Raw genomic sequence first — 26,181 nt, 5'->3', positions numbered from 1 at the left:
CAGACCAACACACTGGGTTATAGACAACCCAACACTCTGGGTTTTAGACAGACCAACACTCTGGGTTTTAGACAGACCAACACACTGGGTTATAGACACAGATCAACACTCTGGGTTTTAGACAGACCAACACACTGGGTTATAGACACAGAACGACACACTGGGTTGGAGACACAGTCCAACACTCTGGGTTATAGCCACAGACCAACACACTGGGTTATAGACAAACCGACACTCTGGGTTTTAGACAGACCAACACACTGGGTTATAGACACAGACCAACACACTGGGTTATAGACACAAACCAACACACTGGGTTATAGACACAGACCAACACACTGGGTTATAGACACAGACCAACACACTGGGTTATAGACAAACCAACACTCTGGGTTTTAGACAGACCAACACACTGGGTTAGAGACACAGACCAACATATTGGGTTATAGACACAGAACGACACACTGGGTTGGAGACTGACCAACATGCTGGGTTAGAGAGAGACCAAAACACTGGATTATAGCCACAGACCAACACACTGGGTTAGAGACACAGACCAACACCCTGGGTTATAGACTCCTCCTGAGGAGAGTGACAATGAAGTGTGCCTTATCCCTTTCTTGACAAACCATTTGATGGTTACAGTATAGCTGTCTTAAATACTTCTTTGTGTTTTCTGATTGAGTTTAGTTCATCCTGCTGGAGGTGCCCAGGCTGCAGCACATCATTGTGGTGGACAACACGCCCACCAAGTGGCCCGGTTACCCACGAGGCATCAGTGTCCACAACATGGCCACTGTTCAGGAGCTGGGGGCCAAGCCTGAGAATGGTAAACACGTGTGTGTGTGTGTGTGTGTGTGTGTGTGTGTGTGTGTGTGTGTGTGTGTGTGTGTGTGTGTGTGTGTGTGTGTGTGTGTGTGTGTGTGTGTGTGTGTGTGTGTGTGTGTGTGTGTGTTGCAGTGGTCACTCTGCTAAAATACCCCCCCTCCCCCCCACATCTCTCCTTCTCGTCTCCTCCCTGTATCTCTGGGTCCATGTTCATGTCAGAACAAGGCTCCTCCTCTCGCAGACTCCAAGTCACGCCCCTCTCCTCTCTCTATCTCTTTTGCTCCCTTCTTTCTCTCTGTCTTGCATGTCTTCTGTGTTGGTTGTTTTTTCTGCACCCGCTGGTGACGTCTTGGAAATATTTATCCCCCCCCAGCCCTAAAACAACAATCGAAAACACGTCTTAATTTTCCACATGAGGACAACAGAGAAAACTGTTTACTGTTGTTTCTTATATAATCTAGAACAGCGATTATACTTTTTTTTAAATTGCTCGTGACCCAAATCATCCTCCAAAGCAACCCAAATGTAGAAGAATACTGTGTGATTGTAGATGTAATCTTAACACACACCTCTCACATGCCCAGGGCCCACTTTGGGTCCCGACCCATAGTTTAAGAAACCTACATAATCTAGAATCATCTCACTCCTTTCCACATTGTCAGAATCCACATTGAATGACATAATATAACTTCCGAGTGGCTTTTTGGCAAGCCTAGACAAGATGTACATGTCTTGGAGAACTTAAGCCCAAACATTTGAAGTGGGCTGTTGGGGAGGAGATGCTTTACTTCAATTGAACAGATGACAGACAGTTAACACAGCCAAAACTCTGAGAAGAGAGAGAGCAGAGGGAGAGAGCCATAGGGAGGGAGAGAGAGGCATAGAGAGAGATAGAGGCAGATAGCAGAAAGAGAGAGAGAGGTAGATGGTGTTATTGGCAGTAACACAGCTCTTAGACATATCGTATCCTGAGTGCCAAGAGGCTGAAGGACGTTTACTAAATGGTGCCATTGTGTTTAATGTGTTTCCATGTTTCACCTGACTGATGTTCCTCTTCATTCCATTAGGAATGTTCCATTCTTCTTCTCCTTTAGATATTCATCATTATGTGTGTTTTATTCCACTTCCTCTGCCCCAATCTTGTTTAACGACACCCATATCTTCCCAGGACCTTTGCCTACAGACTTCACATCCCAGACTATATATCCTAACATGGACTTAACAAGCCTCCTCCATTTATTGTCCTGACCTGCACCATATCTTCTGATCTCCCATGAACTCCCTTTTCCTACAATATGGTGAAAATTTACAAAAACATGCTTTCATGCCATTAACTAATTTGTTTCCTGTGTGTGTGTGTGTGTGTGTGTGTGTGTGTGTGTGTGTGTGTGTGTGTGTGTGTGTGTGTGTGTGTGTGTGTGTGTGTGTGTGTGTGTGTGTGTGTGTGTGTGTGTGTGTGTGTGTGTGTAGTGTGTCAGGAGCGTAAACAGCCCGTGCCTTCTGACATCGCTGTCATCATGTACACCAGCGGCTCCACTGGCGTACCCAAGGGAGTCATGATCTCCCATAGCAACATCATTGCTGGCATCACTGGCATGGCAGAAAGGATACCCAACCTGGGGTAAGTACCACAAACCTGCCAACCTTACACCCTCCTGGGCTTTACATACCATCACCTTCCTCCAGTACCAAACTACTATCCACATTTCTTAATAAGCAGAATTTTGCTGAATCATGGAATACCACTTTGAAGAAGTTTTACAGTCCAGGCTGGCTTCCAAAGTGTACCTTCTCCAGGAAGATGAAATGTTTACATAGCCCTTTTTCAGCTGGAGCTATCTTAGAGGAAGATCTCATCATGTCCTGTCTATGCTCTTTGACTGATCTCAGCTGTCATAGTAGGTCCCATTTCAACGCTGAATTAAAGAAAACACTCAAAGTGATCTATAAGGACAACTTCCTGATTGGGGCCTTGGTGTCAACTGAGCACGTGCAGAAGCGTGTGTTTAAGGCTGTGCTTCTTGTTCTTAAAAAAACTCTCACTTTCTCTGGAGAACAGGATTGGGGGAAGAGAGGGAAGAGAGGAAAATGGGAAAAGGAGGATGGGAGAGAGGGGGTCAGATCGTTACCCTCCAGAGAGCAACAGCATGTTGATCTGGAACAGAAGGACATTTACTGCAGTGCTTTGTGTATTTTGTTGTTTAATTGTGTAAACCTTTCTTATGCATATAGTTTTGTCATGCAAGTTTATTGAAAGACGATCGTGTACTGTTGGACTATTGCCTGTCTGTCTATCTATCTATCTATCTGTCTGTCTGTCTGTCTGTCTGTCTGTCTGTCTGTCTGTCTGTCTGTCTGTCTGTCTGTCTGTCTGTCTGTCTGTCTGTCTGTCTGTCTGTCTGTCTGTCTGTCTGTCTGTCTGTCTGTCTGTCTGTCTGTCTGTCTGTCTGTCTGTCTGTCTGTCTGTCTGTCTGTCTGTCTGTCTGTCTGTCTGTCTGTCTGTCTGTCTGTCTGTCTGTCTGTCTGTCTGTCTGTCTGTCTGTCTGTCCATCCATATGCTAAAATAATAAGGAGTTATTTATATTGTTCTGTGGCAGTGAGAATGACACCTATATCGGGTACCTCCCTCTGGCCCATGTGTTGGAGCTGAGTGCAGAGCTGGTGTGTGTGGCTCACGGCTGCAGGATCGGCTACTCCTCCCCCCAGACACTAGCGGACCAGGTGAGATGGTCCCCTCTGCTCTGCACATGTTTGGACTGTACATTACTACACACATATATAAAAGGTGAATATATGTGTAAAGTAACTGTATCTTTACTGTATCTTTTCTCCCAGTCGACAAAGATTAAAAAAGGCAGCAAAGGAGACACCAGTGTTCTGCAGCCTTCTCTAATGGCAGCTGTGCCGGTAAGACACATACATTACTGTACATTTAACATTGGCAGCTGTGCCGGTAAGACACATACATTACTGTACATTTAACATTGGCAGCTGTGCCGGTAAGACACATACATTACTGTACATTTAACATTGGCAGCTGTGCCGGTAAGACACATACATTACTGTACATTTAACATTGGCAGCTGTGCCGGTAAGACACATACATTACTGTACATTTAACATTGGCAGCTGTGCCGGTAAGACACACACATTACTGTACATTTAACATTGGCAGCTGTGCCGGTAAGACACATACATTACTGTACATTTAACATTGGCAGCTGTGCCGGTAAGACACATACATTACTGTACATTTAACATTGGCAGCTGTGCCGGTAAGACACACACATTACTGTACATTTAACATTGGCAGCTGTGCCGGTAAGACACACACATTACTGTACATTTAACATTGGCAGCTGTGCCGGTAAGACACATACATTACTGTACATTTAACATTGGCAGCTGTGCCGGTAAGACACACACATTACTGTACATTTAACATTGGCAGCTGTGCCGGTAAGACACACACATTACTGTACATTTAACATTGGCAGCTGTGCCGGTAAGACACACACATTACTGTACATTTAACATTGGCAGCTGTGCCGGTAAGACACACACATTACTGTACATTTAACATTGGCAGCTGTGCCGGTAAGACACACACATTACTGTACATTTAACATTGGCAGCTGTGCCGGTAAGACACATACATTACTGTACATTTAACATTGGCAGCTGTGCCGGTAAAACATACATACTGTACATTACTGTACATCATTGTTCCCAGACACAGACTAAGATCAGTACTCCTGATCCAGTACTGACAGTTTCCTCTCCCTCGCTCTTTCTCTCCGCCTCCCTCTATCTCTCGCACTCTCCCTCTCACTCCCTCTCTCCCTCCCTCTCCCTCCCTCTACCTCTTTCCCTCTACCTCTCTCATTCTCTCCCTCCCCCTCTCTTTCTCTCGCTCTCTCCCTCCCTCTCTCTCTGTCTCCCCCCCTCTCTCTCGCTCTCTCCATCCCCCTGTCTCTCTCTCTCCCCTCCTCTCTCTCTCCGTCTCTCTCGCTCTCTCCTTCTCTCTTTCTCTCACCCTCCCTCTGACTCTCGCTCCCTCTCCCTCTCTCTCTCTCTCCCTCTCTCTCCCTCGCCCTCTCTCTCTCTTGCTCTCTCCCTTCCTTGGCCTCTCTCTTTCTCGCTCTCTCCCACCCTTAGCTCTCTCGCTCTCTCCCTCCCCCTTTCTCCTATCTCGCTCTTTCCCTCTAAATCTCTCTCTCCCTCTCTCTCCTTCTCTCCCTCCCCCTCTCATTCTCTCGCTCTCTCCCTCCCTCTCTCCCCTCCTCTCTCTCCCTCCCCATCTCTCTCGCTCTCTCCATCCCCCTGTCTCTCTCTCTCTGTCCCCCCCTCTCTCTCCCTCTCTCTCACTCTCTCCTTCTCTCTTTCTCTCGCAAATCCCCCTCCTTCTCTCACCCTCCCTCTAACTCTCACTCCCTTTCCCTCTCTCCCTCTCTCCCGCCCTCTCTCTGCCCCTCTCCCTCTCGCTCTTAACCTCTACCTCTCCCTCCCCCTCCCTCTCTCTCCCTCCCCCTCTCTTTCTCTCACTCATCTCAATCTCTCCGCCGCTCTCTCTCTCTCGCTCTCTCGCTCTCTTTCTCCCTACCCCTCTCTCCCCCTCCCTCTCTCTTTTCCCTCCCCTCCCCCTCTCTCTCTTTCTCCCTCTCCCTGCCGCTCTCTCTCTCTCTCTTGGTCTCTCCCTCCCTCTGTCTCCCTCCCTTTCTCTCCCTCCCCCTCCCTCTCTCTCCCTCTCCCCCTCTCTTTCTCTCACTCATCTCAATCTCTCCCCCGCTCTCTCTCTCGTTCTCTTTCTCCCTCCCCCTCCCCCTCTCTCCCCCTCACTCTCTCTTTCTCCCTCCCCTCCCCCTCTCTCTCTCCTTCCCTCTCCCTGCTGCTCTCTCTCTCTCTTGCTCTCTCCCTCTCTCCCTCCCTCCCCTTCTCTCTCTCTCCTTCCCCCTTCCTCCCCCTCTCTTTCTCTCGCTCTCTTCCTCCCTCTCTCTCTGTCTCCCCTCTCTCTCTCATTCTCTCCATCCAACTCTCTCTCACTCCCTCCCTCTCCCCGCCTCTACCTCTCTCCCTCCTCTACCTCCCCCTCTCTTTTTCTCACCCCCTCCCTCCCTCTCCCCGCCTCTACCTTTCTCCCTCCTCTCCCTCCCCCTCTCTTTTTCTCACTCTCTCCCTCCCTCTCTATCTCCCCCCTCTCTCTCTCTCTCCCTCCCTCCCCCTCTCTTTCTCTCTCTCTCTCTTTCTCTCACTCTGGTTCTCTCTCTCTTTCTCTCACTCTGGTTCTCTCTCTCTTTCTCACTCTGGTTCTCTCTCTCTGTCTCTCACTCTGGTTCTCTCTCTCTTTCTCTCACTCTAGTTCTCTCTCTCTTTCTCTTACTCTGTGGTGAGTCATTCAGTCCCTCACTCTTGTCTGTCTCTCTCTCTCTCTCTCTCTCTCTCTCTCTCTCTCTCTCTCTCTCTCTCTCTCTCTCTCTCTCTGTGAGACCCCATGCATCTCTTCATCTGTGTGTTCCCCCAAGAGGACACTAGGAGTCAGGAGACACAGGTCAGAGGGCCCCAGTGTCTGGAACCATTCACAGCTGTAAACAGAACGTGAGAAAGCCTTGTGTGGTTTTCCCCGTCATAGACAAACACACACACACACACACACACACACACACACACACACACACACACACACACACACACACACACACACACACACACACACACACACACACACACACACACACACACCGCTCACAGTGTGTAGTTTCCTCTGTGACACCAGGCTGCATGTGTCCCACATCAACTTCCTCTCTCTCTACTTTATCTAACATGCACACAAACACAGACTCTCACACCCACCAGCTGGTTTTATTGTTTGTTGTTTGTGCCCTTTGCTCCATTCAAAGTTGGAGCCCAGTTTTGGAACTCACTGATGGCTTTGATAACGAAGTGTCCTGGGTTTTAGTGGGACAAACTCTCCCTACAGTCACCATGTCAATAAGAAACAGATAGTCCTGTCACAGACACAGACACACACACATAAACAGAGACACAGACACACACAAACACACACACAGAGACACAGACACACACACACAGAGACACAGACACAAACACACAGAGACACAGACACACACACATAAACAGAGACACAGACACACACAGAGACACACACACACACACACACACACACACACACACACACACACAGACACAGACAGACAGACAGACAGACAGACAGACAGACAGACAGACAGACAGACAGACAGACAGACAGACAGACAGACAGACAGACAGACAGACAGACAGACATGGTGCCATCTTTAAGACATTATAGCATCACTCCCATCATCTCTTTCAGAGTGGAATCTGAGATCCGAGGACAACTAACTGGACAACTGAATAACTTAGTGGTTCCTCTCCTTCTCTCTTTATCATTCTCTTTGGGAGTGATGAGGTCACTGTTTTCCATGCCCACAGGCAGCGAGGAGGGTCGCGCATTCCCATTCTATTGTTTACTGTAACACTGAATACACTGTATGTTTCATATTGACCAGATTATTCCCCAATACACCACAGTATATTCTGAATGCTTTACTAGTTACTGAATCTGTGAGCATCTTTACAGAATTGATTGCATTTAGACCTATCTAAGACATCATCTAGCTTAAACCTCTAATATTGAAATGGTTGGTATGGGACTTGGTCTTGTTTCATACCCAGGACACGGAGTCTCTGCTGGGCAGATAGAGAAGAGACACTGGCTGATGTCACTCCCTCCATGTGTTATCTCTGTGCTCACAAAGCTCCTCAGAACTGGACCTCCTGACAGAGAGGTGTCAGGGATCTGCTGTCTGGGCCTTGGACCAACGCCCCATATTAAGACTGCAGACAGACACAGTGTAAAGCAATGTGCTTTGGCCACATACATACAGATCCCGAACTTATTGACCCGAACCCCACACTCGTATTATTTCCCCTCCTTCTGTCCCTATCTCTGCCTCTCCACCTCCCCCTGTTCTACTATCTCATACATCCTATTCAACTCCCCCTCTTTATTTCTCTCTTTTTCTGCTTCTGCTTACCATTTCTCAATTCCTCCCATCTTTTCTCTCAATTCAATTCAATTCAATTCAATTGACTTTATTGACATGGCAAGTTATTATTACTTACATTGTCAAAGTATACATATCGAAAAATTTAAATAAAATATATATGTACACAAAATATATATATATTTATATATAAATAAATGGTGGGATTAACAGCAATAATAATAGTAGTTTTTTCTTTTCTTTTCCATCTTTTCTCTCTCTCTCTCTCTCTCTCTCTCTCTCTCTCTCTCTCTCTCTCTCTCTCTCTCTCTCTCTCTCTCTCTCTCTCTCTCTCTCTCTCTCTCTCTCTCTCTCTCTCTCTCTCTCTCTCTCTCTCTCTCTCTCTCTCTCTCTCTCTCTCTCTCTCTCTCTCTCTCTCTCTCTCTCTCTCTCTCTCTCTCTCTCTCTCTCTCTCTCTCTCTCTCTCTCTCTCTCTCTCTCTCTCTCTCTCTCTCTCTCTCTCTCTCTCTCTCTCTCTCTCTCTCTCTCTCTGTCTCTCTCTCTCTCTCTGTCTCTCTTCTCTCTGTCTCTCTGTCTCTCTGTCTCTCTGTCTCTCACTCTCACTCTCTCACTCTCACTCTCTCTCTCACTCTCACTCTCTCTCTCTCATCTCTCTCTCACTCTCTCTCACTCTCTCTGTGTGCTACAGGAGATTATGGATCGTATCTATAAGAATGTGATGACCAAGGTGGAGGAGATGAGTAGTGCTCAGAGGACTCTGTTCACTCTGGCCTACAACTACAAGCTGGAGCAACTCTCCCAGGGACGCAGCACGCCACTGTGTGACAAGTACGTCAGTCAACTACAGTACACACACACACACATCCTTACATATACACACTATATTGATTACACACACAAAACCTGATACAAGGTTGAGGCACAGTTCAACCAGGAAGTGTAAACATGAATTAACTGATCTCCTCCCCCTCCCCTCTCCTCCCTCCAGCTTAGTGTTTAAGAAGGTTCGGTCCCTCCTGGGGGGGAAGACCAGGGTGCTGCTGTCGGGTGGGGCACCCCTCTCTGCCGCCACCCAGCGCTTCATGAACGTGTGCTTCTGTTGCCCCGTGGGCCAGGGCTACGGCCTCACCGAAACCTGCGGGGCTGGAACCATCAGCGAGAGTGAGGGACTGTGAGAGAGAGTGAGAGAGAGTGTGAGAGTGTGTGAGAGAGAGAGGGGTTGGAGGGAGGAAAGGAGGGATTTTTGGGATACAGAGGGATGGAGCTGAAGAGAAAGTAAATGGGAGACAGCATTGAAATATCCATTAGTTCTCCCCAATGCAGTAAAAGACTGCAGCCAGCAGTGATCCATTGCTCAGCATTAATATTAACTGTGGTCCAATGAGAAAGTGCTGTCATCCCTCAGGGATGGGAGTGAGAGCACGGCCTTGGCGGGGTTACCATGGTTTGATCAGGTTGCCACGGTAACGGATGGGGCGCATTCAGCATAACAGTGCCGCTGTGTATTATACCGTGGTGAGTCAATGCAGCTTGTGATGGTAATGTGTGTGTGTTCCAGTGTGGGACTACAGTACAGGGCGAGTTGGAGGACCACTCGTTTGTTCTGAAATCAAGCTCAAGGATTGGGTGGAGGGTGAGTGACACAGACAGACAGGGAGGAGGACCCTTGGGTCTCTTTATCCACACACACACACACACACACACACACACACACACACACACACACACACACACACACACACACACACACACACACACACACACACACACACACACTTATGAAAACAATGTCATATAGTTTACCAATCCATCCCACATAATTTACACACATGCCCTAGTCGGTGTGAGAGATGGACAGTGTTTAAGGAGAAAGATCACCCTCTCATATTTGAACTGCATTCACCATGATCTTGTAAGGAAGTCATTCAGAACACAACTCTTTCATCTGTACAGTTTTCCATCATACAGTGTCGTAAGAAAGTATTCACTCCTCTTTACTTTTTCCAAATGTTGTTGTTACAAGATAGGATTCAAATGTATTTATCCGTCACTGTGTGTCAACGATCTACAAAGTACTACTCTGTAATGTCAAAGTAGAAGAAAAATTCTAACATTTGTCAAATTAAATTCTGAAAAATAAATCCCTAATATACCTTGATTACATAAATATTCAAACCCCTGAGTCAATACTTGTTAGAATCACATTTGGCAGTGATTAGAGCTGTGAGTCTTGCTGGGTAAGTCTCTAAGAGCTTTACACACCTGGACTGTACAATATTTGCACATTATTCTTTTCAACATCCTTCAAGCTCTTTCAAATTGGTTGTTGATCATTGCTAGACAGCCATTTTCAATTCTTACCATAGATTGTCAAGCCGATTTAAATCTAACTATTTTTGGCATTGTTTTAGGTTATTGTCCTGCTGAAAGGGGAATTTGTCGGGCCTCCCGAGTGGCGCAGCGGTCTAAGGCACTGCATCGCAATGCTAGCGGTGTCACTACAGACCCCGGTTCGATCCTGGGCTGTATCACAACCGGACGTGATCAGGAGTCCCATAGGGCGGTGCACAATTGGCCCAGCGTCGTCTGGGTTAGGGGAGGGTTTGTCCGGGGGGGATTTACTTGGGTCATCGTGCTCTAGTGACTCGGTCGTCAGGTGAACAGCGTTTCCTCCAACTGGCTTCCGAGTTAAGCGGGTGGGTGTTAAGAAGCGCGGTTTGGCGGGTCATGTTTCGGAGGATGCAAGACTCAACCTTTGCCTCCCGAACCCGTTGGGGAGTTGCAGCGATGAGATAAGGTTGAAATTGGGAAGAAAAAGGGGTTAAAATGCTAAAAAATAAAGTGAATTTGTCTCCCAGCGTCTGGTGAAAAGCAGACTGAACCAGATTTCCCTCTAGGATTTTGCCTGTGCTTAGCTCTACTACGTTTCTTTTAATCCTAAGAAAGTCACTAGCCCTTGCCAATGACAAACATACCCATAACATGATACAGCCACCACCATGCTTGAAAATATGAAGAATGGTACTCAGGGATGTGTTGTGTTGGATTTGCCCCAAACATAATGCATTGTATTCAGGACATAAAGTAAATTTCTTTGCCACATTATTACTTAATTGCTTTGCTACTGCTCTGTCCTCCAGGTGGCTACCACATCACAGACACGCCCACCCCACGAGGTGAGATTCTGATTGGCGGGCCCAATGTTACCATGGGTTACTACAAGAACGAGTCCAAGAACCAGGACTTCTTTGTGGATGAAAACGGCCAGCGCTGGTTCTGTACGGGAGACATAGGAGAGGTCCATCCTGATGGATGCCTCAAGATCATTGGTGAGAAGCAGGGCTAACACCTCTTTTGAATGACTTGATTCTCAGTGTCCCCTTTCACCATGGTTATGCACCCAAGTTCATATTTGCTAAGATAAGCATTTACATTTGGGCATGTCCATCAAATGAGGCTGGTGGGAGGAGCTGTAGGATGATGGGCTCATTGAATGGTTGAAATGGAATCAATGGAGCAGAGTCAAACATTGTTTCCATGTTTGATGTGCTTGGTACCACTTCACTGATTGCATTCCAGCCATAACAATGAGCCTGTCATCCTATAGCTCCTCCCACCAGCCTCCTCTGATATCCATGTACAGTAGTATGTAAAGAAAACTCCCTGATACTGCCTACACCAGCACACCACATCAACATCATCCCAAAACCACTGAAACCCTTCTTCAAAACCCATGCCCCTACGTTCATCTATCAGTCTGGCAGAGCAGCTCCCAAGAACAACTGTTTCCCAATTCCACCTCACTTCTGAGAATTCATCTTGAGCCATGTTTACTTTGACATAAATCCTACAGCTCTCTGTTGTCTACATCTGTCTGTAAAGAATTGCAGTGCAGTGGAAAACGTGCTGTTTCTCCTCCAGTTCTCCTCAGTGTGTCCCTGTGTCTACAGATCGTAAGAAGGACCTGGTTAAGCTCCAGGCAGGAGAGTATGTGTCTCTGGGGAAGGTGGAGGCCATGCTGAAGAACTGCCCCCTTATAGACAACATCTGTGCCTACGCCAACAGGTGTGTGTGTGTGTGTGTGTGTGTGTGTGTGTGTGTGTGTGTGTGTGTGTGTGTGTGTGTGTGTGTGTGTGTGTGTGTGTGTGTGTGTGTGTGTGTGTGTGTGCGTGCGTGAGTCTGTGTTTTTGTTTGACAATCCTTGTGGCAGTGGAGGCTGCTGAGGGGAGGACAGCTCATAATAATGGCTGGAACGGAGTGAATAGAATGGCATCAAGCCATGTGTTTGATGTATTTGATACCATTCTACCTATTCTGCTTCAGCTATTACCACGAGCCCTTCCTTCCCAATTAAGATGCCATCAACCTACTGTGCCTTGTGGGTACCAAAAGTCCTCACAAGGATAGTAAAACAAGGAAAATTCGGACAAGTGGGGACAAAAAATGCTATTTTAGGCTTAGGGGTTAGGGTTAGGGTTACAATTAGGGTTAGGGTTAGGAGTTAGGTATAGTTTTAGGGTTAGGGGTTACAGGTTTGGGGTTAAGGTCAGGGTTATGGTTAGGTTAAGGGTTAAGGTTAGGGTTAAGTTTAGGGTTAGGGAAAATAGGATTTTGGATGGGAATCCAAATTCCCATTTGGTCCCCACGAGGATAGCTATGCAAAACCGTGTGTGTGTGAATCAGTCTATGTAAAAAAACAGAGACATGGCGGTGTCTTCTTAACCGTTATCTCTCTTCAGCGATGAGATGTACGTGATTGGCTTTGTGGTGCCCAATCAGAAGCATCTGCTTTTGCTGGCGGAGCAGTATCTTATCCGGGGCTCGTGGGAGGAGCTGTGTGACAACGCTGCCATGGAGGAGGTGGTCCTGCAGGTCATCACCGAGGCCGCCCTATCAGGTGAGAGGTCAAAGGTCATCAGACCTTGGAGAGAGGAGAGGGAAGTTATAGATAGATGGTAGTGGTAGTAGTATATACAGGTTATAGGGAGTCAGGTTGAAGCTCTACTTTTGTCATCCATTCCTTTTGGTGGTTGCTTTGGTTTCATCTCTGACTGGAGTTGTGATGCAATTCCTCTTCTTGTCTGTCTGTGCAGCCCAGCTGGAGCGGTTTGAGATCCCCCGTAAGATCCGTCTGAGCCCCGACCCCTGGACCCCCGAGACGGGCCTGGTGACCGAAGCCTTCAAGCTAAAACGCCAGCAGCTGAAAAGCAAGTACCAGGACGACATCGAGAGAATGTACGGCGGGAAGTAGGACCAGACCAGACCAGAACCTCTCCAAGCACAGAGCCAGCATCTGCCTCAAGCCGCCCAGCTCCTTGCTCCATCCTCTTATCCCCACCCGACCCCCAACCCCCATCCTGGACGAGCCACCAGAAGCACTCAAATTACTTGAATCTACTTTGTTCTCCTGAGACCAAAAAAGATAGACAGAGAGAGATAGAGATAGAGAGAGACAGATTGAGAGAGAGAGACAGATTGAGAGAGATAGAGAGAGAGACAGATTGAGAGAGATAGAGGGAGAGAGACAGATTGAGAGAGATAGAGGGAGAGAGACAGATTGAGAGAGAGAGAGAGAGACAGATTGAGAGAGATAGAGAGAGACAGATTGAGAGAGAGAGACAGATTGAGAGAGATAGAGAGAGAGACAGATTGAGAGAGATAGAGGGAGAGAGACAGATTGAGAGAGATAGAGGGAGAGAGACAGATTGAAAGAGAGAGAGAGAGACAGATTGAGAGAGATAGAGAGAGACAGATTGAGAGAGATAGAGGGAGAGAGACAGATTGAGAGAGATAGAGAGAGACAGATTGAGAGAGATAGAGGGAGAGAGACAGATTGAGAGAGATAGAGGGAGAGAGACAGACTGAGAGAGATAGAGAGAGACAGATTGAGAGAGATAGAGGGAGAGAGACAGATTGAGAGAGAGAGAGAGAGACAGACTGAGAGAGATAGAGAGAGATAGAGAGAGAGAGATAGAGGGAGAGAGACAGATTGAGAGATAGAGGGAGAGAAATAGAAACATCAAAGAGAGGAGGCTGTGTTGTTGCAATATTTCCCCTCCACTGTTCCTTTATTCGATAAAATGGCTTTGCTTAAAAATGTGAATCAATAGACAATAGCCTAGCCCTGAAGACTGTTGGAGAGAAGGATTAGCTAGGGGAGAGTAAGTAAGGAGTGTTGTTGGAACACCCTCAAACAGTACCTCCATGTTCATTCTACTTCTTGCCCTCTTTGGAGATGATTTCCCTCAAGATGTGAGTTATGAGACAGGACAGGTAGGTCATGTTGCCTGTTGAGCTCATGTCTGTCTGAGTGTTGTCGACCGTTATTGAAGCACAAACTCAGGTTGGTTGGAAAACTTTCCGTTTTAACCCCAATGCCCTTCTGTCTGAGGGCGTCAGGAATGCTAAGCCATGAGAGCCTGTAGAGAGCAAGTACCATTAACATTTAGGTTAATAGTTGTTTGATTATTTGTTTTTCTCCTTTAATTCCGTGATTCTGTTCACATTAGTATAGAGTCCTCATTGGCTAATTCTCTGTCCAAGTTCCAAATCCATGGCTGCTCACTGGCTGCTCACTGCTCACTGCTCACTGGCTGCTCACTGGCTTCTCAGCCCTATTCCTGAATCCAGTTTTTTTCACTGCTTATTCTATTGTTTATTTCAGAACCTAGTTCTGCCCGGAGACTAGTCTTACTTCCTGCAGGACAGGAAGAAACTACCTGTCAGTGTTTATTTTTGTTGTGTTTGGTTGATGCTGTTTTTTCTGCTTAGTGAGGCTTTAGTACGATGATATATATTAGATGCCCATCTGCCCATCCAATCCTACAAGCATGCAGTCAACAGGAGGTTCAGAGAGACTAAGATAAGATAATTACTTTATTATCCCCATGGGGAAATTTTGGTTGCGGCTAGGGCAGTGAAATGATGAGTCTCTTCCGCCAGAAGAAAAACAGAACATTTTGAGGTGAATATACAGTACCAGTCAAAAGTTTGGACACACCTACTCATTCAAGGGTTTTTCTTTATTTTTACTATTTTCTACATTGTAGAACAATAGTAAAGACATCAAAACTATGAAATAACACATATGGAATCATGTTGTAACCAAAAAAAGTGCTAAACAAATAAAAAATATATTTTAGATGTTAGATTCTTCAAAGTAGCCACCCTTTGCCATGATGCCAGCTTTGCACACTCTTGGAATTCTCTTGCAATGCTTTTCCAACAGTCTTGAAGGAGTTCCCACATATGCTGAGCACTTGTTGGCTGCTTTTCCTTCACTCTGTGGTCCAACTCATCCCAAACCATCTCAATTGGGTTGAGGTCGGGTGATTGTGGAGGCCAGGTCATCTGATGCAACAATCCATCATGCTCCTTCTTGGTCAAATAGCCCTTACACAGCCTGGAGGTGTGTTGGGTCATTGTGCTGTTGAAAAACAACTGATGGTCCTACTAAACACAAACCAGATGGGATGGAGTATCGCTCCAGATGGGATGGTGTAATGCTGTGGTAGCCATGTTGGTTAAATGTGCCTTGAATTCTAAATAAATCACTGACAGTGTCACCAGCAAAGCACCATCACACCTCCTCCTCCATGCTTCACGGTGGGAACCACACATGCAGAGATCATCCGTTCACCTACTCTGCGTCTAACAAAGACACGGCGGTTGGAACCAAAAATCTCAAGTTTGGACTCATCAGACCAAAGGACGGATTTCCACCGGTCTAATGTCCATTGCTTGTGTTTATTGGCCCAAGCTAATCTCTTCTTCTTACTGGTGTCCTTAAGTAGTGTTTTCTTTGTAGCAATTCGACCATGAAGGCCCGATCCACGCAGTCTCCTCTGAACAGTTGATGTTGAAATGTGTCCGTTTGCTTGAAATCTGTGAAGCATTTATTTGGGCTGCAATCTGAGGCTGGTAACTCTAATGAATTTATCCTCTGCAGCAGAGGTAACTCTGGGTCTTCTTTTCCTGTGGCGGTCCTCATGAAAGCCAGTTTCATCATAGCGCTTGATGGTTTTTGCGACTGCACTTGAAGAAACTTTCAAAGTTCTTTAAATTTTCTGGATTGACTGACCTTCATGTCTAAAGCAATGATGGACTGTCATTTTTCTTTACTTATTTGAGCTGTTCTTGCCATAATATGGACTTGGTCTTTTACCAAATAGGGCTATCTTCTCTATACCAATCCTACCTTGTCACAACACAACTGATTGGCTCAAACGCATGAAGAAGGAAAGAAATTCCACAAATTAACATTTAACAAGGCACACCTGTTAACTGAAATGCATTCCAGGTGACTACCTCATGAAGCTGGATGAGAGAATGCCAAGAGTGTGCAAAGCTGTCATCAAGGCAAAGGGTGGCTACTTTGAAGAATCTCAAATATAAAATAGATTTTAATTTGTTTAACAGTTTTTTAGTTACTACATGATTCCATATGTGTTATTTCATAGTTTTGATGTCTTCACTATTATTCTACAATGTAGAAAATAGTAAAATAAAGAAAAACTCTTGAATGAGTAGGTGTGTCCAAACTTTTGACTGGTACTGTATATATTTCAGAACTCTTCCCTTGCCATTTCTATCATTAATATTATTATTATTACTTATGATAATGCCAATTAATAATACTCTTGTCAAAAAATCATAATGTTTGTAAGAAAGATGTAGATTGGTGAATACCAATTTCTTTCAGTGGTAGAAAACATATTTGTACTCTGTTATAGGTGTGCACTTACATTAACCACACATTCACTTGCTAATGTAAGAGCTGTCGTTCTAGAACCACTGTCATGCTTGAAGTACACAGTATGACATATGATAATATAACATTTGGACCAAACTAAGGTGGGATTACTTGACCGATGGCAAGAAGAGATGCACAAAAAAACACTTCCGTACGACAGTTAAGAATTTTGAGAATTTAGTTAAGAGCACAGCTTCAGCATTTATTTGTGTGTGTGTGTGTGTGTGTGTGTGTGTGTGTGTGTGTGTGTGTGTGTGTGTGTGTGTGTGTGTGTGTGTGTGTGTGTGTGTGTGTGTGTGTGTGTGTGTGTGTGTGCGTGCGTGTGTGCGCATGCATGCTGTGTTCTCGCACTTGAAAAGGCCATTCCTTGTATGTTGTTGTATGTGATACATCACAGCAAAAGATAGCCTAAATCTTTCCTAAATGGTACAAACATTCCTCTGTAGAACACCATTCCACACATGACACCTGTTGCCTTTTCTTGTGATTTCAGGTGGATAACTACGCATAGGAAATATTTGAATAACAATGCTGTACACAGTAATGAAAGATATCGTTTCTTGACAGTCTGTGTTACTGTCACCCAGAATAACATGCCTTTCTGATGTTTTCCTGTATACTGTACATACTGTATATGAGGGGAGAAGGAATTATGTATATGTATATGTATAGGCCTATGTTAAATCTATTGAAGCTAGATAATATTGACCCGTTTAGGAACTCCTCCCTACTTGTCTGGGGAATCTGCCTTGTAACATAAGTGCATCAATTGTATTTATTTCTAATTTGCCTTGGAAATTATTAAATGAAGAAGTAAATAAAGATTGTGTTTGGTGTATCAGTGCTGTCGTGTCTTTGACTATGCCAGATTGATTGCTATGACATGCTATTCTGTAAAATCATTTTTCCGGTATTAATATTACCTGATTGAACTAATCATGTAAATATTAATTAACTAGAGAGGGACACCACGAAAGAATATTTATAGAGCTGTTATCTTTCGAATAAACTCTTAAAGATTTTGTAATATTTTACTAAATAGCCGTCACATTAATCGTCATTATATTCAGTCTCATCTGAAAGCTGTAAGTCCTTGATTATCTGCAAGAATCCTAGCTAACAAGTTGAATCAGCAATACAAAATTGGGTTTAATTATTTATTTACTAAATACCTAACTAATCACACAGAATCACACATATACAATTAAACCATAACTTGATCACAAATTACGTCATACAGAAAACGTCCCTAGCGGGCGGAATAGATATGACAGCTTGTTACACAAAGAAAAGGGGCTGAGTCTTAGTGAAAGAGCGGGAGACGGGAACATAGGCGAGCTGTGCTCTCGTAAATCAGGTGGTGCATTCTATCTGGTGCATTCTAAATTACCGCCCATTTAAGAAAGAAAATGCAATACATATTTACTCTGAGCTGCGCTTCAGTAGGTTGGTGGTAGATGGAAGACCGTATCGCCAACCCGAGTCCTCTGTCCTTTGGAGGATGTCTCTGGTCTCTGGTAGTCACGGGATACTTTGTAGTACCGTTGTGGGTAGTAGATGGGATACTCGGACTGTCCTTCCTAACCTGCGTTTGTAGCAGCTGTTGCCAACTCAACGGCTAGGAGATATCACTTCTGTAGTGAACACGAGTTCAAAGTTCATACCATTCACAATCAAAGTCCATGCTGATGTTGGCCTAGTTCTGTAGTTATTGTCTGAACCATCTTGACATCGGATCGTCATCCAAAATGTACCTGGAACAGGAAGTTATCTTCTGGGAAAATGGCTTTTATAGTGGAGGAGAGGGGTGTGTCTGAAAGGTTTATTACCCAGGTCTCTTCACAGGGGCGGGCCCCTGGTTGAGCAGAAGCCAAATTTATGAAAACACAGATCTCTCATTTGGAAGGTAAAATTACATTTCACCTCTTCACAAACAATGTCATATTCAAACATTTGAATTAAACAACAATTCCATGTGAATCCGATACCTCTGACGTTTAGACTTTTCACAGTAGCGTTTATGTCATTCTATCATTGATGAGAATGTGTCAGAGGGCAACCGAACTGACATAATATACCTTAAGTACCACCGCATATGTTCAGTTGGTTGGATTGCCACAATATAGTTCATTTCCCCCCAACTTCTGATGTTACCCAGAATCTCTATGTTAACCCATGGGTTTCCTTATGTCACATCAGTTATAGTGGGGAGAGAGAAAAAGGGGGAAAGAGGTATTTATGACTGTCGTAAACCTACCCCCAACCCAACGTCATGACAGTGCTGTCCTGAGTTATTTGAGTGCAAATTGAGAAATTAGACTGTCTAATTAAAAATCTGATGTCCATTATGTCGTCCATTACAATTAGACCCATAATAAAGCAGTGATTGGTGACGTACCGTTAGGTGGTTATGATGATGATAATTACGTGACAAAGTTCTGTTTGAACTGTAAGCTAGAACAAACTCTTTTAACTTAATTTATCCAATAAGCTCAAAAGGGACCAGGCTAAATCAAACTAAACAACCATGCCCACCATCGTCATTCGTCATAGCCTACTTATTTGAGGCTCAAATTTCCAAACCCCTCCCGTTAGCACTATCCTAGATAATTTGTTGCTTAAGTGGTTTTAAACTCTGCTTAATTATCTATAATAATTTATTTTTATTTTTATTTCACCTCTATTTAACCAGGTAGGCTAGTTGAGAACATGTTCTCATTTGCAACTGCGACCTGGCCAAGATAAAGCAAAGCAGTTCGACACATACAACAACACAGAGTTACACATGGAATAAACAAACATACAGTCAATAATACAGTAGAAAAAGTATATTTCCAGCATGTGCAAATGAGGTAGGATAAGGGAGGTAAGGCAATAAATAGGCCATGGTGGCGAAGTAATTACAATATACCAATTAAACACTGGAATGGTAGAATGTGCAGAAGATGAATGTGCAACTAGAGATACTGGGGTGCAAAGGAGCAAGATAAATAAATAAATACAGAATGGGGATGAGGTAGTTGGATCGGCTATTTACAGATGGGCTACGTACAGGTGCAGTGATCTGTGAGCTGTTCTGACAGCTGGTGCTTAAAGCTAGTGAGGGAGATAAGAGTCTCCAGATTAAGTGATTATTGCAGTTCGTTCCAGTCGTTGGCAGCAGAGAACTGGAAGGAGAGGCGGCCAAAGGAAGAATTGGCTTTGGGGGTGACCAGTGAGATATACCTGAGTGAGATATACCTGCTGGAGCGCGTGCTACGGGTGGGTGCTGCTATGGTGACCAGTGAGCTGAGATAAGGCGGGCTTTACCTAGCAGAGACTTGTAGATGACCTGGAGCCAGTGGGTTTGGCGACGGGTATGAAGCGAGGGCCAGCCAACGAGAGAGTACAGGTCGCAGTGGTGGGTAGTATATGGGGCTTTGGTGTCAAAGCGGATGGCACTGTGATAGACTGCATCCAATTTGTTGAGTAGGGTGTTGGAGGATATTTTGTAAATGGCATCGCCGAAGTCGAGAATCGGTAGGATGGTCAGTTTTACGAGGGTATGTTTGGCAGCATGAGTGAAGGATGCTTTGTTGCGAAATAGGAAGCCGATTCCAGAATTAATTTTGGATTGGAGATGTTTAATGTGAGTCTGGAAGGAGAGTTTACAGTCTAACAAGACACCTAGGTATTTGTAGTTGTCCACATATTCTAAGTCAGAACCGTCCAGAGTAGTGATGCTGGACGTGCGGGCAGGTGTGGGCAGCGATCGGTTGAAGAGCATGCATTTAGTTTTACTTGCATTTAAGAGCAGTTGGAGGCCACGGAAGGAGAGTTGTATGGCATTGAAGCTCGTTTGGAGGTTTGTTAATAACACAGTGTCCTAAGAAGGGCCAGAGGTATATAGAATGGTGTCGTCTGTGTAGAGGTGGATCAAAGTATCACCAGCAGCAAGAGAGACATCATTGATGTATACAGAGAAGAGAGTCGGGCCGAGAATTTAACCCTGTGGCACCCCCATAGAGACTGCCAGAGGTCCGGACAACAGGCCCTCCGATTTGACACACTGAACTCTATCAGAGAAGTAGTTGGTGAACCAGGTGAGGCAATCATTTGAGAAACCAAGGCTGTTGATTCTGCCGATGAGAATGTGGTGATTGACAGAGTCGAAAGCCATGGCCAGGTTAATGAATACGGCTGCACAGTAATGTCTCTTATCGATGGCGGTTATGATATCATTTAGGACCTTGAGCATAGCTGAGGTGCACCCATGACCAGCTCTGAAACCAGATTGCATACCGGAGAAGGTACGGTGAGATTCGAAATGGTCGGTAATCTGTTTGTTAGGCTTTCGAAGACCTTAGAAAGGCAGGGTAGGATAGATATAGGTCTGTAGCAGTTTTGGTCTAGAGTGTCTCCCCCTTTGAAGAGGGGGATGACCGTGGCAGCTTTCCAATCTATGGGAATCTCAGACGATACAAAAGAGAGGTTGAACAGGCTATTAATAGGGGTTGCAACAATTTTGGGCAGATAATTTTAGAAAGAGAGGGTCCAAATTGTCTAGCCCGGCTGATTTGTAGGGATCCAGATTTTGCAGCTCTTTCAGAACATCAGCTATCTGGATTTGGGTGAAGGAGAAATGGGGGAGGCTTGGGAGAGTTGCTGTGGGGGGTGGAGGACTGTTGATCAGAGTAGGGGTAGCCAGGTGGAAAGCATGGCCAGCCATAGAAAAATGCTTAATGAAATTCTCAATTATAGTGGATTTATCGGTGGTGACAGTGTTTCCTAGCCTCAGTGCAGTGGGCAGCTGGGAGGAGGTGCTCTTATTCTCCATGGACTTTACAGTGTCCCAGAACTTTTTTGAGTTTGTGCTACAGGATGCAAATTTCTGCTTGAAAAAGCTAGCCTTAGCTTTCCTAACTGCCTGAGTATATTTGTTCCTAACTTCCCTGAAAAGTTGCATATCACGGGGGCTATTCGATGCTAATGCAGAACGCCACATTATGTTTTTGTGCTGGTCAAGGGCAGTCAGGTCTGGAGAGAACCAAGGACTATATCTATTCCTGGTTCTACCTTTTTTGAATGTGGCATGCTTATTTAAGATGGTGAGGAAGGCACTTTTAAAGAATAACCAGGCATTCTCTACTGACGGGATGAGGTCAATATCCTTCCAGGATACCCGGGCCAGGTCGATTAGAAAGGCTGCCGCGGAAAACAGCAGAGGTGTATTTGGAGGGCGAGTTGGTTAGGATGATATCTATGAGGGTGCCCATGTTTACGGATTTGGGGTTGTACCTGGTAGGTTCATAGATCATTTGTGTGGGATTGAGGGCATCAAGCTTAGATTGTAGGATGTCTCGGTTTAGGTCACCTAGCAGCACGAGCTCAGAAGAAAGATGGGGGGCAATTAGAGGTGTACAGCAGAGGTGTATAAGAACATTTAACCTGTAAGTGAATGTGTAGTAATAGTCCTCTAAGCACAGATCAACGTCCATCGGACGTCTTTTTCTGGTCCTGTCCGGATCGGATGTCTTTTTGGATGTGGGTGTGGGTGGGTGTGGTCTGGATCGGCCTTGATTTCAACATCCATGGACGTTGATTTTTGTCCAGACCAGACCAAATCTGAAACAATCAAATCTATGTTTGGTTCAGATTTGGTCGAGTCAGATCCGGCCTGGATTTGGCCAGAACATTGTTCAGATTTGGTCCGGGACTAAATGTTTACTTGTTAGCTCATTAGCATAATACCCAGCATGTTTTGCAAATGTACGTTTTCACATTTGCATTTTAGTCATTCAGCAGACGTTCTTATCCAAAGCAACTTACAGTCAGAGCATTCAACTAAGATAGATAAACAACATATCACAATCATAGAAAGATAAATATATATTTCTGTAACCGTTACTGAGAATGTTATTGTAGTTGAAGTCTTGGTTTATTGTTGGTTTATTGTTTAGGTTATATCACTTTGAACATCATTGCTGCAAGTTGTAAGGCTGTGGGAAAAGCTTGTGTGCATTTGACAGATAACAGCAATTATAAATATTCTATATTGAGATCTTCAGTTGGCTCCTTCTTCCAATATTAAATAGATTTAAAAAAGGGTTATTGTGATATAATGTTTAACTTTATTGACAATTCAATTTGGCCATTGAATCAATGACCAAAAAGTATTTGAAATATCTTTCAGAACTGAAAATTAACCTGATTTCAACATCCGGGAAATATATATTTTCGCAATATTGGGATGTGCAATTTTATCAGGATTGGTGTGCTAGAGTTGAAGCATTGCACACCCATTAACTCACACGAATGCATGTCGATGGAAAATTATTTTGGATCAATTCAATAAAAAAAAGCTGTTAAATATCATATTCTATCAGAAAATGAAAAGTCACTTTAGTAACTTGACAGAATTGGAACATAGCGTTCGAAAATCGGATAACCATTGTTTGTCACATTTGTGTCTGGGCTCTGTCGACTCAAAATTTGACATTGGGCCAAAACTTGCCTCTCGACCACAGAGTGCACGTGATTATAGACATCCCAAGATCGCTATATAAATATTCCCATGCACTTGGATATCCTGTTATTAAATTCGAGAGGCGTACACACACGAGGACACGGATCATACAGCTGGGTCCACATGTCCCACAGCTCTGTTGCACGGTAAGTTGGACAAGTAGTGTATCATTAATAACAATAGGCTTTAGCCATTGTTCACTAAGTTTTGTCTAATAAAAAATGTATTTGGATAAATAGGCATACTTTTATACGATTAATAAAATAATTCGTATAGCCTGCAATTGAGAAATGATGTGCTTAAATGTGTGCTTAAATGTGTGCGTGAGTGTGCGTAAAGATGTGCGTAAAAGTCTGGGCAAAGAATCAAATCAAGATCCTAACCTCTGTAATGTTTCTGTTTTTCAAGGAAACTTCCTTCATAAACTCCACTTCATAAACTCCACTGAGGATGGAGAGGTCAGACAACTTTACAACGTCCCAACTTCTTCCCCTGCAGAGGGCTAATGACGCATCCCAAACTGACAAAAGCAACGGCAACGCATACGTGTACATTTTCATAGTAATCTCCTTTTATGGGGTCTTCCTCGTTGGTATAATGCTGGGCTACGTTCGCTCCAAAAGGCGGGAGAAGAGAAGGTCTAATGTTTTTAGGCGTCTGGTGCACGAGGAGGAGCAGCGGGAATGGGGCGCGCGGCAAAAGAAGCACAGCATCACCATGCCCTCGTTCCAGGTGTCGCTTCCCTTCTCCGCGGGGAGCCAGGGCCTCTATGAAGGAAGGGTCCTGAGCTCCCCTCTGGCCTGCGCCCTGTGCTCCATTGAGCAAAGCAGCGTCAGTTCACTGTGCTCCTCCGCCGACGTGCGCCTCGCCATCGAGGAGGAGTCGGACAGCGGTACGGCGGAGGGACCGGACGAGACCCTGAAGGGCAGCTCTCTCGACGACTTCGCGGAGATACAGATACTCCGAGAGGAACTGTGACGTTCAGAACAGATGATGATACTGGAAATAAACGCAACAAAACTGTAGACTTTCCATCCCTCTACGTCATATAGGAAATAAGTGGAGAAATTAATGACTGGTAAAGAAAGTTTAGCTCGACATATGGAACAAGTGCTCTTTAACCATCCGGTTCTGAGCATTGAAACGTACCTGGAACCCACTTGAAATATATTTTTTGTAACGAAACCCTCTTCAGATGTAGCCTAAGGTTTCCACTGTGCAGTGTTCATGTCTATGTAGGTTTACTTGGGGTTGTTGTGTCAATTGAAGATAAAAAACTATGCTCTGTTTGAGAGATATGGTTCTTCTCAACTCTTCTAGGGAAATAAATGTTTTTATGTTGAAAAAAGTTTATCCTCTCTTTTTTAAACCAAATGGAGGTTGCAATATCTAGTTTTTCTCCAGAAGGGGGCAGTGCTGCAGTAGTTTTACACTACCTGTTCCTGAGGCACACTAGTGATTTCAGTAGAATCATCATTTACATGTTAGTCATTTAGCAGCTCTTATCCAGAGTGGCTTACATGAGCAATTGGGTTAAGTGCCTTGTTCAAGTGCACATTGACAGATTTTTCACCTAGTCGGCTCAGGGATTCAAACCAGTGCCCTTTTGGTTACTGGCCCAACCACTAAGCTACCTGCCACCCCCATCCTGTCCTTTAATTGTCTTGTTCTGAAGTGTTGACATACTAATTGATCAAATTAGAACACATTTTTTCAGGCAGTTAGCGATTATTGATTTTGACTTATTTACATTTCTTTCATTAAGCAGACTCTTATCCAGAGCCATCAGTGTTAATAAGGGACATCGGCTGATTTTTCACCTAGTCGGCTCGGAGATTGGAACTGCAACCTGTATCTGACAAGTCATCATGCAGTAAGATTAGCCCAAACCATCCCACCCACTGGAGACCTTCCCATCTGATAGTAATCCTGAGAAATGAGCTCAGAGTATGATGGGATTTCTCCTCATAGCTATGACAATAATACTACTACTCCCAGGCTACCACCCACCCACCCACCCATCCACACACCTTACCATATCAGCCCAGCTGCAGGCCATAATGCTCACAACTCACTCCATTGACAACATGCCAAACCAAAGTTAGGTAAAACAATATTATGAAAGAAAAGGAATGTATTTTATGATGCTATTTAGAATGTAATGGCCCCTGTCTGGGTCGTAGGCCTCAATAAGGAGTCTTATCTTTATCAAGCAATAAGCTCTGTGTGTATGTGTATGTGGTCATGAGTTTTCTCCCGTCCTCTCTATTTCTCTCTCTCTCTTTCTTTATCTCTCTCTCTCTTTATCTCTCTTTTTCTTTATCTCTCTCCCTCGCTCTCTCGCTCTCTCTCTCACTCTCTCACTCTCTCACTCTCTCTCTCTCTGTCTCTATCTTTCTCAGGTTAAGTTGACATAGATACAAATCACAAAAGCAAGTTGAGGCATACTAAATCCTATTTCCTGAGCACCTTAAACGTAACTGAATTATTAATGTGAAATAGTTCAATTTTGGGTACAATTCATACATTAAACACAAGGAAGTTGAGGCAGGATTAATGCTATTGTCTACTTCATGCTATTCCACAAATGATTGATAGTGTAGACACATCAGTGTGCACCATAAAGTAGAACTACAGCTGTACGAATGGTTGGGCTCATGTCTTATTAATAAGGGCCAACCAGAGAGATAGGGTTGGTGAAAGAAAGAGCCGGACATCAAGGTGGAACTATACTGAACAAAAATATAGTTTACCACGCTCACTGCTTGTAGATCATTTTATATACTGAACAAAAATATTAATGCAACGTGCAACAATTTAAAAGATTTTACAGAGTTGCAGTTCATATAAGGAAATCAGTCAATTGAAATAAATAAATTTGGCCTTAATCTATGGATTTCACATGACTGGGAATACAGATATGCATCTGTTGGTCACAGATACCTTTTAAAAAAAGTTAGGGGCGTGGATCAGAAAACCAGTCATTATCTGGTGTGACCACCATTTGCCTCATGCAGCGCGACACACTGTATCTCCTTTGCATAGAGGTG

The 26,181-nt window shown here is 44.5% G+C and overlaps 2 protein-coding genes across 2 annotated transcripts in view; both read left to right on the top strand.

Moving 5' to 3' along the window:
• Window positions 1-13,607, top strand: part of LOC139549412 (fatty acid CoA ligase Acsl3-like) — a 34,202-nt gene extending 20,595 nt beyond the window's left edge. The window contains exons 5-15 of the mRNA XM_071359896.1: window positions 691-829; window positions 2,299-2,449; window positions 3,426-3,549; window positions 3,664-3,735; window positions 8,563-8,702; window positions 8,863-9,035; window positions 9,433-9,507; window positions 11,015-11,203; window positions 11,825-11,939; window positions 12,614-12,771; window positions 12,968-13,607. Coding sequence (XP_071215997.1) covers window positions 691-829; window positions 2,299-2,449; window positions 3,426-3,549; window positions 3,664-3,735; window positions 8,563-8,702; window positions 8,863-9,035; window positions 9,433-9,507; window positions 11,015-11,203; window positions 11,825-11,939; window positions 12,614-12,771; window positions 12,968-13,125 — 1,494 coding nt within the window. The 3' untranslated portion in view covers window positions 13,126-13,607. The remainder of the gene's footprint in view (window positions 1-690; window positions 830-2,298; window positions 2,450-3,425; window positions 3,550-3,663; window positions 3,736-8,562; window positions 8,703-8,862; window positions 9,036-9,432; window positions 9,508-11,014; window positions 11,204-11,824; window positions 11,940-12,613; window positions 12,772-12,967) is intronic.
• A 9,589-nt stretch (window positions 13,608-23,196) lies between these two features.
• Window positions 23,197-24,479, top strand: LOC139549411 (potassium voltage-gated channel subfamily E member 4-like). The gene is made up of 2 exons (XM_071359895.1): window positions 23,197-23,277; window positions 23,540-24,479. Exon 2 carries the CDS (start codon window positions 23,582-23,584, stop codon window positions 24,107-24,109), a length of 528 nt encoding a protein of 175 aa, XP_071215996.1. The 5' UTR covers window positions 23,197-23,277; window positions 23,540-23,581; the 3' UTR covers window positions 24,110-24,479.
• Window positions 24,480-26,181: the final 1,702 nt, after the last annotated feature.

This window comes from Salvelinus alpinus, chromosome 22 (genome assembly GCF_045679555.1).
Source record: "Salvelinus alpinus chromosome 22, SLU_Salpinus.1, whole genome shotgun sequence".
Lineage (NCBI taxonomy): Eukaryota > Metazoa > Chordata > Actinopteri > Salmoniformes > Salmonidae > Salvelinus > Salvelinus alpinus.
The sequence above is the reverse complement of the archived record's forward strand: the minus strand, read 5'-3'. Positions and strand labels throughout refer to the sequence as shown.